Source organism: Caloenas nicobarica, chromosome 1, assembly GCF_036013445.1.
Source record: "Caloenas nicobarica isolate bCalNic1 chromosome 1, bCalNic1.hap1, whole genome shotgun sequence".
Taxonomy (NCBI): domain Eukaryota; kingdom Metazoa; phylum Chordata; class Aves; order Columbiformes; family Columbidae; genus Caloenas; species Caloenas nicobarica.
The window spans coordinates 86,978,193-86,993,852 of NC_088245.1; the positions used below are offsets into that span (position 1 = coordinate 86,978,193).

The window sequence follows — 15,660 nt, forward strand, 5'->3', positions numbered from 1 at the left end:
TTTTATTCCCAACTGGTATTGGATAGTAACAAATGCTTTCTGGAAGCTAGTAGAACTATTTCAAGTGTAAGATAGTAAAAACATGATAAAATGAAATTATATGAGAGTAATATACATGCAAACATCAGGAGAATTTGTTCTGCACTGGATTTTCTTCTTGATCAGCCCCAATAGTTTTAAATTACTTCTTGATTTAGAAGGGAGACTCTGTAATATTTACTAAGAGGAAAAAGGAAACTATTGATTGGACAGAAAATGGTTTTAATTAGAAAATCAGTGGGCATGCTTGTTAAGAACATGCTCTTCTGTTTATTTTTTTAAGAAACTGTAAAAAATAAATTTTAAGAAAATTAAATACAATTGAAATCTAACTATGTCTTTAAAAATCTAAGTGTTTTAAAATCAAAATGTAAGCAAAAATGTAAAGAATGTGCTGTATTATTTCAATTACTGCATAGTTACAAACCAAAAGCTGAAACTGATAGTAACTAAATGGTGTGAATTGCATCACAGAAGAGAAATGCAAAACAAAATAAAAATAATATCAATAAAGGTTTTACAGGGCACTTGAAGATATTTTTTCCCCTCTCTAATAAAGTTATAACTTCCAAAGTTGAACTCTACAAATGATGACTATCAGTGGAGCAGGGCATTAAACTGCCAGTAATCAAACTCCAAAGCGATGGATACAGATGTGGCAGAGAGCTTTCACAGAAATAGCAATCATAGTCCTAAAGTGATAGTGCTACAAGAAAAGAATATGAAGTCATATCTTAATAAACTTTTCCTTCTTTTTAGCCGCCTCATATACCCTGGCGTTATAACCTTCCTTATAGCAACTGTGACCTTTCCTCCTGGATTTGGGCAATTCATGGCAGGAGAGGTGAGAGTGGGATGGGTATTTGCAATTCTGCAGAACAGTCTCCCTTTACCCTGTGCCCCAATAACCTTATGTCATGGAAAGGGGAAGAAAGATATGGGAGGAGTTTGGACTGAGGAGGGGCTATATCCTGAGACTCGGGATGTCTGCTGTCTCCTTCATATAAAACTTGAAAAAGTCAGCTCTCCTGAGCAAGTAAATAAGGAAGATATTACCCTATGTGTAAAAGTAGTTATCCTTTCACCAGTTCAGGTGAAGATTAAAAATGTGAATTAAGTCTCATGATCATGAATTACCAAAGCAAAAATCTCCTCTACTTTCTTGGAACAGAGGTAGAATATTTACTCTGTCTAATCTCATGGCTCATGCCTGTTTTTTTGCTGTTTAGTTGATGCCACGGGAAGCCATCAGCTCTCTATTTGATAACTATACCTGGGCAAAATACACAGGAGACCCTCAGATCCTAGGGAAATCTGCTGCCTGGATCCATCCTAAAGTCAGTGTCTTCGTGATCATCCTGCTCTTCTTCCTCATGAAGGTGGGAAACCCAGCTCACAATAACCCTCCACCACTCAGAATGAATGTTCTTGATCCATTGTAAAATAGTTTGTGAACTACCAGTGAGTGGTTGCTGGATACTGAATGAAGCACTACAACTGCAAAGGGTTCTTACATCTTTTGATGTGATGTTTGCACACTCTGAATGCAAGATTATGAAAATTATTAGGGAATAGTTTCCTGGCCTTAATATAGTGACATCCTCCACTGCTCCTTAGGTCATCTTCCTCATGCATCCTGCTGAACGACCTTTGGTATTCACTGTGTAGTAGTTAGTAGGGAGGACTACATCAGGAAAGATTTCTTAGTTTCCACAAAGATAAATAATTGAGTAAAAAGCTCTCAGATAATTTGCATGTTGTCTAAATAAAGTCTGAAATACTCTATTTGATATTCCTGACTACAAATAGGAGACAAATAAGAGTATGCAAGCACAATCTGTAGTCATGTGAGGCTCAAGGATCTTTTAGCAGTACTGTAACTTGATGAAGAAATGCAGCTAAAAACAGTTTTCTCACTTCTGGGAAAGCAACAGCCGATTAAATGGCCTGTGGAAGCTGCAGCTTCTGAAAGGATCAGATGTGTAACTGGTACATGACAGAGAAGAGATTTGAAAGAAGAAAACATTATATTCCAGTGTTCAAAATACAGGTAGCAAGAAAGAGGTTTTCCTAAGCGGGGTGGGGGGAAGTAAAAATATCATAGAAATTATGATTTGTTGTTTTTGCAAAGGAGCAAAAGAGCTGAGACCACCTTGCAATATCAGTTGAACTTTTCAGATCAGGAATGGACATCAAAGATTGATTGACACAGCTGATTCCACCTAAAGTAAGACACACTATCAAATTTCTGAGAGGCAGTTAAGGGTTCTGCTTCTGTGATAATCCTGATACAGTCTCATTTACTTGAATAAAAGAGAAATGGACTACATGGTGTATGTATCCTGGGTCCATTTGTTCTCCTTTGGAAGAGCCGTCTCTTCAAACACTAGAATCATTGGCCTTGTCCCATTAACTAAAGGCTCCCTCAACTCACTAGATAACTGTGATATCAGCTAGATAATGCCTATGTCTTGGCTTCATTTTCCCTTTTATGCCAACCATCCTACAAGAGTTACAGTGGAAGAGCTGTCTTGGGTGGTTTTCCTCTCACCAAACTGACTGTCTACAGATTAGTAGCTGTGTGCAGCTACAACAGTGTCTGCAGAGGCATCACCTCCTCAAAGGTGGGCCTTGAAGACAAAGGATTTGCCCACTCTGAGGAGAATATTGTCCTGAAATACCTGAAAGTATTGCTGCTGATGTGCTGGACCATGGTTGTCTCTCTCCTATGGATGATACTGCTGCAGCAAGGGACATCCTACCAGCACACTATTTGTACAAGCTTTTGAAACAGCAGCATTCTCTGTGTTTCCCTCAACTCTTGAAATCTCTTGTCATATTGCCTGAGAAAGTCTGACCATATTGGCCTTTGAGGTGTTTGTAACATTAGGCTGTTGCCTGCAGAAGAAGTCTGTATGTGCTGGGCTGAGTCAGCATTTGAATTGATCTTAGCAGTACCAGGATGGATTTAATCATTTTGCCCCAAATAGTGGTAGGACAAGAGGCAACAAGACACAAGCTAGAATAAAGGAAATTTATAACTATTGGACTTCAGGAAAAAATTCTCCCCTGAGTGTGGGTCAGCAGTGGCACAAATGCCCAGAAAAGCTGGGGAATCTCCACCCTTCTAGGTGTTCAGAACTCACCTGGATAAGGCCCTGAGCAACCTGGTCTAACTTAGGAATTAACCTTTCGGGGAGCAGGGAGCTGGGGGATAGACCTCCAGAGTTCCCTTTGCACTGAAATCTTCCTGAGTCTGTGAAATTTTTACAACATTCTATGAAAATCTGAGCTGTTTGGAGCAGTAGGAAATCTCAACTTCGAGGCCCAAGGCAAACGACTTTGCATGTTCATCCATCCCCTTGGTGATTCAGCTTCCCTGCTACCACAGCAGTCACCCAGATGTCCTCTGTGTCAGTGTGATGTGTTGGCAGAGTTCCTCCAGGTCACCTTCACACTCCACAGCCCCTTTACACTTCACCTTCTGGCTGAACTGCCAGATCCCTCAGACTGTATCTCCTTATGGATTCATAGGCTGGGCAGTAGAGTGGGGCTGAAGGAAATGCTATTGCCATTCAGTAACAACTATACCTTCTGCTTCTTTTCTAGTTCTGGATGTCTGTCATTGCTACCACGATGCCAATCCCGTGTGGAGGCTTCATGCCTGTTTTTGTTATAGGTGAGTTTCAATATTGTGCTGCAGCATATACACCTGACAAGTGGATAGGGTAAGAGACATGTTGCGTACATATCCAGTAGGTTTCTTCTAGTGGATGCAGAGTCATCACTTGATGTCTATGACAAGCTCGGTTAACAGTCTACACACCAGCCTCTGAGTCTCTGCTTTTGTCATTTTCCCACCCTCCAAATTCAAATGCTGATGAGGAAATCCCTGCCCTTTTACATAAGGAAAGCCACACTGTGGGAAAGCATGCTGAGCCATGGCCTTCTAATTTCTCTGCGTCTTCACCTACAGAGAAACTTTCATCCTGCCACATCCTAGTTGTAGGATGTAGTAGTCCCTCCTTTTGCCCTGAAGGCCAGCTAGAAGAGATCACCTCAAACTAGTACCTGCAATGTAATCTACCACTTACTCTTTTCTTCTGACTGAAATATGGTAACATATGGGAGTTTATTGGTTTTTAACTGGCTTTAATTCCAAAAACTCAAAAATAAAAAGAATATGATGCCAATGTTTAGAAAGAGAGGCTATGTTAGACTAAAGTGTACAAGCTCATGAAGTTCAGCATTAAGTACCAATAGCTCTTTAATGATGATGCTAAGGACCTCTGGGTTCTGGGAGGCAGTAACTGAAAATGAATCAGTAGCATGCCTTTACCATGATGAAGGCCAACCACAAACAAGGCTCTGTTAGGAAAAACCTTGCCAGCCTGGCAAAGAAATTGGTTATTTCCCTGCATTCAGCATTTTGGACACAACTCTGGAATATTGTGCCAATACAAGAGATTTTGACAAAGTGTAATGTGTCCAATGGAGGCCACTGGGATTGTTGGGGAGCTGGAGCATAGAACAAATAGAAGAGCTGGAAGAAGTTTGGCTTATTGAGCCTGCAGAAGAGAAGGCCAAGAGGGGGTCTAACTGTGGCCTTCATCACCTAATGTACCAGGGGATAGAGAGAATAGAAAGACTCCTCTTAGAGACACACAGTAAATAGGAGGTAAAGGCACAAGCTGCAACAGGGGAAATTCTGATGGGACATAAGAAAAAAGTTGTTTCCTTGTTTAAGGTGCCCAGAAAAGATGGAGAATCTCTTTAAAAGCTTGTCTGGATAAGGCCTTGGGTGACTTGATCTCTCTTTGAAATAAGTCCTGTTCTGAGCAGGGGTCAGAACAAGACCTCCAAAAGTCCCTCACCACATAAACTCTTCTGTAAGCTGTCATTCTGGTGTTTGGACATTCATAGAATGAGTGTGTGAAAGGCCTCAACTGTGATCTGGACTGATACTGTACATATTCTGAAAATATTTCCTCTTATCTGGGAATCACAAATACTGCTGTGACTGGTTTGCGTAAGTGGAAGAATGAGAGGTCAGCTCTATCGACATATCTTAGTACCTTTTTATCCTCTTGGAGTCTAACTTCATATTTTGTGACTGAGAACTACTTTTTAGTCTGCAGTGTCATTTTAATTTAAGTCTTGATGTTGTTTCTGTTAGAAAATAATCAAGTGGTTGCCCAGCATAGCTGCACAGCACAGACTGGGTGTTCCTTAGATGTTAATTCCATAATTGTCAGTGATATTTCCCAGGTGCTGCATTTGGGCGTCTGATTGGGGAAATCATGGCATCGCTTTTTCCCAATGGGATTCTCTTTGATGGTATTGTTTACAAAATCTTACCTGGAGGGTATGCTGTCATTGGTGAGTCTCCATGTCTTCCTTTGTCTTCACCTGGTTCCATCCCCATGACTTTCCTGGTTAACATGATGTGCTATTTCAATATGACAGTCTTCTCTCCCTATTCTTTTTCCACCCTACCTGGGAAAGGTGCAGCAGCTCTGACAGGAGCAGTGAGCCACACTGTGTCCACTGCTGTCATCTGCTTCGAGCTGACAGGTCAGATCTCTCACATCCTCCCCATGATGGTGGCTGTCATTCTTGCCAACATGGTGGCTCAGAGTCTGCAGCCCAGCCTATATGATAGCATCATCCAGGTGAAGAAGTTGCCCTACCTGCCAGACCTGGGCTGGAATCACATAAGGTACAGTAGTAAAACAAGAGTCAGAGGTGAGGAGTGGCAAAGAAATAAAGCAGAAGAGGATGAGACCATGAGAGAATAAAAGGTCATGAAAAGGAGATAGTACTACAAAGAAAATGAAAAGGCAGAATAGGCCTGCAGAGAGAAGAAAAAACAAGTGGTGGAGTAGAATTAGGATTCATACACAGAAATGGAAAAAAAGTTATCTTATGTTTTTCTCTGAAAGCACAGGTTTGAATAATCTGCAACATTATTGAATTTGTATTAATATTTCCAAATTGCTTCAGTTTAAAAATTTAAAAATCAAGTGTCTTGTTTCCATTTTTTTAAAATTTGGTGGGGTTTGGATTTCTTTTTCCCCAGTAAATGACTGAAATATCATTTTATTTGGATATTTTGCTTGAAATAAAATTCAGTTATTCATACACATGTCTTCCTTGGTCTAGTAGATATAACATGTATAGGTACGTATATATAAAACACCTATACATACATGTATCTAAATGTGTGTATTTTTATGGTGGGGGGTAATGGAGTGGAAAACATCTGTAATGAAAATCCAGTTAATCTGTGTTAATCCTGTTGGAAAGTCCTCTTTGGTTACTCTCATAGAAGATTATTTAGTAGCTGTATTGAGAATACTTTTTAAAGAAGTGGTCATTTATATATTTCTTTAAGGAATTTATCTGCTAGACGTTTTTAGTATGCTAACTCTTCCACTTATTGCCCATAAATTCACAGCAAATACAATATCTTTGTTGAAGATATTATGGTTCAAGATGTGAAATTTGTCTCCTCCAACTGTAAATACCGAGACTTGCAAACTCTACTTCAAAGCACCACTGTTAAGACTTTGCCTTTCGTGGACTCACCAGGTAAGCAATATAGAGAAACCAGTCCTTCCTGAAGACCATCTCAATTTAAGGAGCCAAAGAAACTAGCTTTACTCTTACATGCTGTGAAGGAGACAGTGTTACCCACTACATAAAAAATCAGCCTCCAAATCTTCCACTATGGATGATGTATGACAGAAGGCTGTTCCAGCTGATCAGACAGGTAAACTGGAGTACGGGCAGTGAAGCAGATAGAGCAGGTAAGGGACATGTGGGGAAAGTTTGTGGACTGAACTGTGACAACAGGGAGGGATCTTGCATACGTAAAGAGGCTGCTTCTGATGTGGTGCTGAGGGGTGGCACAACTTAAGGATGGTGAGCTTCCTACAGGCTCACAGCGTACTAGCAGCAACTAGCTGGGTTGGTCAAAGACTCCTTTATCACTCTAGATAGTGCCAGTCCAAGCACTTTGAAGAGGTTGGAGGGAGGAGGGGACAGTGTGTGGCAGGGGATATTCAAAACCTTGAAGTGGCTTAATGGCTTCTCTGCTCTGTGTTATGCAGAGACTATGATCCTTCTGGGGTCTGTAGAGCGATCTGAACTGCAGGCTCTCCTCCAGAGACATATAAGCCCAGAACGGCGGCGGCTGCTCAACAGAGAAATGCAGCAGAAGCTGTCTGAGGCACCCTATGATGGACAAAGCAAGGGACCGTGGGCAACCCTGCCAAAGCTGAAGCATGAATCTTTTGCTTATGTTGATGAAGATGAGGATACGGATGAGAAGGGAGAGGTGAGGGAGAGAAGTGATGAGATTGCAACACAGAGACTGCTTAAAAAGCAGTAAGGCATTTGGAAAGACTGAGAAAAAAATGACACATGGTGGACTCTCTTTTCTCTCCTCTCTTTAACAGCTGCCTCAGCCCCCAAGTACCACTGCCAGTTACCCAGAGGAGCCCAATGGCCCAACAAGTCCTCTTAAACAAATGTCTGAAACTTTGGAGCCGCAGCAGCTCTCAGGTATGGTAACATATGGCATGCCTCAGCAATATCCTAGCCAGCTTGTGGAAGCTTTCGTGCTGTGTGTACATGCATGTGCGAGGTTGCTGAGAAGGAACTCTCTCTGCTGGTCCTGTAGTAAACGTACCTCGTTAATGCACCTCAACATCAGTGTGACCTACCTGGAAATATCTTCTGTTTGTGATCCCTCAGAGAGCATGGCAAAAGTAGGCCCACTCAGGCTGCCCTCTCTGCCAGTACTCCCCACTCCATCCTTTGCAATAACATCTCCTCAGACATTTTCTGGAGAGTCTGCATGGAAGGGTGCCATCTCTTGCCTCCTTCACCCCATGAATTAATTTCCCTGGGAAAAGCAGCATGAGAGCTAAACATCTGTACTCGGATTTTGAGTAGCTTAGGCTTTTGCTCAGCTGTCTCCAAAACTGAACAGCTCCTGCTTTGAGCATGCATCTCTTTGATTCAGCTACATTAGCATGATGGACTAATATTGATTTATTGTGTTCTTTGTATTCCACCCCAGCCTATATTAGCTTTGCTTCCAAGACTGTACTCATAGTTCATTTCTGATTCATATATCATGTATATTTGATGGAGGATGGTGGCTTTTTTCCCTTTATGTGTCTTGAAATATGTAGAGAGTGAGTAAGCACAGAGGTATAGCCCAGTCATGAGAAGGAATACAGAGGTAAAGGCTCTGGCTCATGCTTTAAGGCATCCAAAGTTTAGCATGTAATATAGCATATAGCACATGCTGGTTCCTCAGCAGCACTCATGTATGACTAAACTTCTAATGCATAGGAATATCCTCTTTACGCTTCCAGGGCAGTAGAGTGCTGGGACAGCCACCCACCTTCCTTAGCAAAGCAGAAAAAGAATCACATGAAAACAAGGACAGTGGGTGAGACATGTTACATGAAGCTAGTACTGTGTGATCCAGAAGTGACAAGAGGAAGTGGAGCAGGGGTGACTTCATGAGGCTTTCCCTGCCATAATTTTTAGTTTGGTTCACAGCTGTCATTGTTTCTGACCAACCTTCCTCTACAGCCTTGTTCACTTCACAACAGCACCAAACCCTACCTCCTCCTCTTTCCTAATTCCTGACTGTCCTGCCTAGGAGAATAATTCCGCAGCTTTTTTCATTCTCACCATTACACTGCTGCCACAAACCAAGGACTTGTCGCCCCTTTGTACCTGTCACATTCAGGCTGTTGATATATTTTGTCTTTGAAGTAATTTCCAAATTTTCACCCCCCGCTTCCTATACTCATCCTCCAAACCACTTTCTCTTTGTGGACTGCAGAAACTCTCATCACAGCAGTTTATCCTTTGTATCAGATTTTTTGCTATGTTAGTAGTCTTGCTTCTGTTTTGGTTTTGTTTGTTTGATTGGGGTTTTTTGTTGTTGTATTTTGGTTCTTGGTGTTTTTGTTTGTTTGTTTTCTTCAGGGAAACTGATCTATTAGTATTATCTGCAAGGGTTACTTTGTAATGGTTTGTTTCCTCTCCTTGAGGAAAAGATATTGCATGGAAAGATTTATTCTGGCATGTCCCAAACACAATCTTACAAAGTGAATGCTAGATTGTGACTGGCTCATCTACCATCTACTATGTTCCTCATATTATTTCCCAGCCTGTGTTAAGCAAGGACATGGGCTTGAGACTTTGTAATTTTGCCTCTCATTTGTTCTTTTCTCTTATACATGTGGTTTTTTTCATCCTTCAGGCAATTTCAGGAGTCTGAGGCAACTGATCCAGCATCTCTTGTGCCATTACAACCATCCACTTGAAACAGAGAGTGTCGTCCAGGTTAGGGGAACAGAGGCGTAGTAGTACCCTGAAGAGGGAAGGGAATGCAATAGAATAGAATCTACTACTCAGAGCCATTCAGCATTTGGCCAAAGCATGTACACACTTATGCTCCTGAACTCTGACAGCATCAGTGGGGAACTTCCTCCAAGAAGAAAGGATGTGATTACTGTACCGGAGCGTACATCTTCCTAAAGAGACACCTGTGCTCAGGTGTCAAGGCTACCTGCCATCATGACTGAGTGGGGACATCCTTTTCTCAGCAAATAACTTAACACTGTTTTGACCATCCTGGAATGAAGTGCAGTCCTATTCCATCTGGCAAACAATTTTAGCCAGATAAAAATGAAAAAAATGCTTTTGCCTTGTGCCGTGTTAGATGTCCTTGGGTATCTGATATATCTGCACAGGGTTAGTGGATATCATACAGAGCCTATAGGAGACCCATCCACTCTAGAGCAGTGGTTGGACACCATGTGGGATATTTGAGAGCATCTAAAGCGGTACGAGATGACCATGTTTAGGCAACTGAATTGCTTTACCAGCATTCCACAGTCAATCCTGATGGTCAAGGGAAGCACAGCAAGCACAGAGTACACTTTATAATGTATGACTATAAAGAGAATCTAAACACTCAGTAATATACCATTAGGAACAAAAAAGGGATCATATGGGGTGAGGAGGCTGTGCAATTTTTTTATTTTCTGTACTCTGTGAAACTGTGGGCTGCTTACCTGTCATGAACAGTGTTTTCTCCTACAGGAGCCAGTGGAAGTCATTGAAACAATGAGGCCAGAAGAGGTAAGGCTGAGTGCAGAAAGGGAGTGAGATTAATTGAGTGCTTCTTTTGCTCAATTCCTATAATTTTCAATGCTTCCTGAACTCCAACAACATCAGTGATTGCCACCAAAAAAAAGCCATATCTAAAGCCATTTTCTTCTTAGAGTTGCACAATGGGCAAGTCTCATCCAATAAGAGAAGAGATTGTTTTGCTAAATGTGTTGAGTAAGGCTCTGGCTAATCCAATCTAGCTTTGAAGTCAGCCCTGCTATGAGCAGAGTTTTGGTCTAAAGACCTCCACAGGTTTCCCCTCACCTAAATCTTTCTGCGGGTCTATGTTCTTTCTTCATTTTTACACAAAGGAACTATTATCTTGCAACGGCAAGTGGAAGATGCACTGAGAAAGGAAAGCTAAGATGTTAATTCCCTCTTTAAGCAGGAAGGAGCAAAACCTCACCTTCTCAGAAGACCTCTGAGGTACTGGAATTGCTCTGTTTCCATAGGGACTTCACATCTGGCATGGAAATGATGGGAAACCTGAGGGGTGTGATATAATGGGCAAGATGAATGATCTACACAGGAAGGAAGAAGCATTAACAGGAGAATGGTACTAGTTTGGGTACGGAAGACAGCAACACTGCTGGTTGCTGTAAGAGTGATTCCTCTTCTTTCCTGTGTCAGATAGATGCTTGGGAACAGGAGGAGCTGAACAAGAATGTGTGTTTTGACAGCTGCCACATAGACCCTTCCCCATTCCAACTAGTAGAGAGAACTTCCCTGCATAAGGTGGGTGCAGATGTCTCTCTGAGGCATACACTGTTTTTTTCCACCCTATCTATCATTGCAAATCTAGTCTATGACTTATTTCTTCTCCTTGTCTTCACCTACAACTATTATCACCAGCTACTTCCACATCCAGCTACAGAAGTCAGTTTGTTCCTATGACATTCTGCGTGTACCTCAAATTTCCTGCAAAATGAAAGGCTACATGATAAGTCTGAGTGCATTTATTAAAATAGTTTTTGGACACCACATAGGATTTTCCAGTCACTATATTAACAGAAGTATTGTCTGCCTTGCTGCTGTGGGCATTACACTGAGATTTACACTCTGCATTGTCATTGTGCAGCTCTGGAATGAGTATTCCTGGAATTCTCAGGGTGTTTCTGTCAGGGTGTAGCGTCTGCCTCAGTGCATGAGAAGAGTTGCTTGAAACCACCCTATATCATCAGCTCTTCATTGAACTGAAGGACAAGGAAAGAGGAAGCTGGATCATACAACTTCTAGTGTTAGCACAGGATGACAAGGGGTAAAAGCAATGACTGTATATTAGGAGTAAGAGAGGACTGGGCTTTCACTCAATGGAAGGGGAAAGCAGTCTACTGAAGCAAAAGTGCACACTGCATGTTTTTATCAATATTAATTTAACGCGAATGGTCAGTATATGCCTTGCACAAAATTAATTAGTTATCAAAGGGGTAAGATCTCAGCCTTGAGCAAAATAAGAACAGGTTAGCACATACTTAAGATGAGTCTGGTGCTTTCTAAAGGGCTGGCTGAAGTTACCTTAAAACCACTAGCCTTTATCTTTGAGAACATAGGGGTTACAAGAAATTATACCTGAAGACTGCAAACAGGGAAAGTTTCATCTCTCTCAAAAAAAAGAGCAAATTAGAAACTCTGAAATAACAGAGAAGTCAACTTAACTTGGATGCACAAAAAATGCAGGAATAAATAATCAAACTATCTGAGGTATGCATAGGTAGGGCTAAATGTGAGACTACTGACAATTGCAGGAGTATCACAGCTTATCATGATCAAATTGTATTTAACCAGTCTGATTTGCTTTTATATCAGAGTAAAATGTCTTGTTCCTAAGAACTGAGATTTTCCCTAGTTTATGCTTGACCGTGACATTCAATATCTCACATGATGTTAAAAAAAGAAAAGCAAACACCAGCGATGAAAGAATGACTTCATCTAAGGCCACAGGTAAACTCCAGCTACAGCTCGGCTTAAAGAACTTGGAGGCTGGAAATACACCACAGATGAGCACTGAGAATGCAAAAGCTTTAGAAAGTCTGATTATGAAGAACATAAGATAGGGTATATTTAGGCTGAAGAAGACTGATAGCAGTGTGATACCTGTCCTTCAAAGAAGGCTTTGTAAGAGAAAGGGAATAACTTGTTTTCAGTGTTCCCACTGCACTGGATAAGCAGAAACAAGCTTAGCTTTTGACAGAAAATATTCTGGAACAGGAAAAAAGAAATCTTCTGGTGTTAAGGAAAGCACTGCAATAAAGAACCTAAGCAGGTTCTGACTTTGCGTGTTACTATATGATAGTTTAATTTTCAGCACCAAAATGAAATAGGATCTGCCTAAGTCCCAAAATACACAGGGTGCTGCATGCGAATCTCTGTTTGCCAGAGGCACGGTGAGAGTGACCTTGAGAATGTACGTGCTCTCCATCACCAACACACTCCCAACTATGGCTGTACAGCAAAAGGATGAAAGGGTAGTACCTGTTAGCTACAAAAGAGGAAGGGAAGAGATAGTTTCTCACTGGGGTAACTGCAGACTTGTGAGCCTTTGTGATTCCCATTTCTAAATCCCAAGTCCCAGCTCTAGCACCAAGTATCATGCTACCAGTTTCCAAAGTCCCTGAAATGGTCTTTTATGTTTTTGCTCATAGACGCATACATTGTTCTCATTACTGGGCCTCAGTCATGCCTATGTAACCAGTATGGGGAAGCTGAGGGGAGTGTTGGCTTTGGAAGAGGTAAGTACAGATCCTTTCATCTCCTCCTGATCAACTGCAAATGTCCTATGGATCATTGCAACAACCTACAGGTACCGGAGGATCCAGCTGGGAATATCTATAACTGCAATTGCTATATTTTCAATCCAGTGTGGAATTCCAAGTCAGCCCTTTGGAAGTCACGTAGAGGAAAGGATGAGTGTATTTCAGAGGAGGCAGCAGGTGTTGTTTACTGGGTTGTTAGATGGTTCATCCTTTTCATGGCTCTTAACTGAGTGGCTATTACTGTCTCTGAAAGTGGTATGGAATTTGTTATTTACCATGGAATGAAAAATTACACCACCAGCATAAAACATGATCTCCACAGGCCCCAGAGGTAGAGCTGTAACTCTCTCTATTTGTGATTTCTTTGCCCTGGAAAGCAGATGAACTTCTGCTTCACAGAGCTGGGTCAGCCTCCCTTTCATCCTTTTTTTTCTGAACTTTTTCTCTTCTCATAGCTCCAGAAGGCAATAGAGGGCTCCACGCGGTCTGGGGTTCGCCTCCGCCCACCCCTTGCCAGTTTTCGTGACACCAACCGGACTTCCATCAGTAGTGAGAAGGTCAGTCAGGCCACTCAGGTGTGGAGCCAGCAGGACAACTACATGGCAGCAGCACAGCAAGCAGCAAACTTGGGCACAGAGAGCCCACTGCCTCCCTGCTCACACTCCCCCCAGCCCTCACACTTGCATGAAGAGGTGGAAGTCCTGTGCTCCACTTATGCCACTGATACTGAGTTGGAAGAGATGGAGCTGACAGGGCCAGTTGCTGAAAACATCTCAGACATCCTAAAGGACATAAGCCTACACTCCACTGACCTGGATGAGGATGAAGATGAGTATGATGTCTCTTTATAGGTGGTGTGAGGGGAGTAGTCCATCACATTCTTCAGTTGAGCCAGTCTTCTTGTGTTTGCTCCTCAAAGAGAAGCTTTTGGATGTTCTTTGCAATCCCCAAAGAGGATTAATTCAGCTGGGAGAAGGGGCATTGGACTGATCTTTCTTCTGTGGCTTTCTTTCTGTGCAAAGAGTGTTAGGCTGTTATGTATGGGTGTGCGCAGGAGTCAGATGTGGACTGCAAGGTGGCTAAGGGCAGGCTCATGTACACGGCAGAAGTGATTGTAATGGGACACGAATACTGCTGGACACAATCAGGGTGCTCTGGATCAATCTGCCATGTGAAAAATGGAGGAGGAGCATTCTCCATTGGTGTCATCGTTCCAGTCACACTTGGCCTGCATGAACCAATGTTAACACAGCCAGACCTCCAGCCTAGAAGCATATTGCTGCTTCTGACTGCAATCATGTCCATGTTGCTGCAGCTCCTTTTCACTTGGCTCTTATCTTGCATCCCCCCCAAACATTCCCATGTAGAACATTTTTCCGCTTTCTCAATTTTTACTCTGGGATTTTCCTGGATGGGGATGTAGCTAGGAGCTTCTCCTCTGTCCTTAGCTGAGCTGTGCCCTAAAAACAGATGGGAGGAAAATATTTGATCTATCTCTCATGTCTTGAATTCAGCCAGTGCTCTAAGAAAAGCACTGGAAGGGAGGAAAGCCTCTGTTCTCCCATAATCTCTGGATTTTTTAAATAGAATGGGAAAATCTTAAATGGGAACATCCTCAGTGTTGGAGGGAGAGGAGTAAAACAGCATGTGTGCACCTGTATTTCAAATACCTGTGTTTGTCTCTGAATCACTGTTCACAATTTTTACAAAGTTATAGTCTTAAAATACAAGAACTCAAAAAAAATTATGGAGTCTTAGCAGGCTGCCAAGAAATACAGCAGAGGGAAGCCATGTTTTCTACACTTTGAAAACAGATTTCTCTCTGAAAACTCCTGCTCTCTTTCCTGGTAATTCTGCCCTGCCTACTTTCCACGTATTTCTGCATACCTCAGATCTGAGAATTCCAGCTCTCACTTTTGCCAGCTTGTCTCCGTTGTGACTAACAGCAGAGGCCTCAACCCTTGTTTGCAGCATCCCTCTCTATTCCAGTTCTAAATCTGGAGTTCTTGATCTGTATCTGGCAAAAAGCTGTCTTGTCAGTTTGTGTCATGCATGCTGAAGATGTTGCTTTGTTTAACTCATGGTCCTTGTGAGGTTTTTCTCAGTAAACAGGCAAAATCAAATTCTGAGTATTCTGCAGCTTTCCTCTAACATTTTACATTTCATTCTAGCTTATTTTTGGTGTATCATGGGACTTAGATGTAGTGGATATGTTTCCACTTATCAGCAACAGAGAAGAAATCCAGGCTCTGAGAATATGTTCTTGGGGGTATTCTCCTGGATGTTGGGTCACATCCCCTTTCCTGATATTAGTTAAGCATTATCTAACTTATAGTGACCTGTTTCAGCTTAATAGGTGGTTTTTCATAAGTTGTCTCAGGAGCAAGTCAAAAATATCATTACCTCTAACCTGTTCTCCCTAGGAAAATTCCCTCCTGGCCTTAATTCCAATGATTGACCTTGCAGCAGTTCCTCTCTGATGATGCTCATGGGTGGGAGAGTCTATGACAAGCTTATAGTAGAGGGAAATCTCCCTAGCTAGTCTCTTGAAGAGGGAGAGATTTATTTTTGCTGTCTGGAATTCAAAGCCCACCAGCTCTGTATTGTCCTAACACATGATCCCCCTCTATAAGCTAACTGGGGACAGCCTTTTCCTGCCTAAGTG

The 15,660-nt window shown here is 42.0% G+C and overlaps 1 protein-coding gene across 9 annotated transcripts in view; it reads left to right on the forward strand.

The window, feature by feature from the left end:
- The window catches only part of CLCN1 (chloride voltage-gated channel 1), a 67,193-nt gene extending 52,075 nt beyond the window's left edge, over positions 1-15,118 (forward strand). For 5 of the 9 annotated variants that reach the window (XM_065658626.1, XM_065658662.1, XM_065658697.1 and 2 more), the window contains 12 exons: positions 799-883; positions 1,269-1,418; positions 3,649-3,718; positions 5,308-5,758; positions 6,497-6,630; positions 7,152-7,378; positions 7,500-7,605; positions 9,329-9,411; positions 10,174-10,212; positions 10,873-10,977; positions 12,885-12,971; positions 13,451-15,118. In XM_065658626.1, coding sequence (XP_065514698.1) covers positions 799-883; positions 1,269-1,418; positions 3,649-3,718; positions 5,308-5,758; positions 6,497-6,630; positions 7,152-7,378; positions 7,500-7,605; positions 9,329-9,411; positions 10,174-10,212; positions 10,873-10,977; positions 12,885-12,971; positions 13,451-13,846 — 1,933 coding nt within the window. In that variant the 3' untranslated portion in view covers positions 13,847-15,118. The remainder of the gene's footprint in view (positions 1-798; positions 884-1,268; positions 1,419-3,648; positions 3,719-5,307; positions 5,759-6,496; positions 6,631-7,151; positions 7,379-7,499; positions 7,606-9,328; positions 9,412-10,173; positions 10,213-10,872; positions 10,978-12,884; positions 12,972-13,450) is intronic. The other 4 variants (XM_065658644.1, XM_065658654.1, XM_065658670.1 and 1 more) reach the window with 4 other exon arrangements.
- The last annotated feature ends 542 nt before the right edge of the window (positions 15,119-15,660 follow it).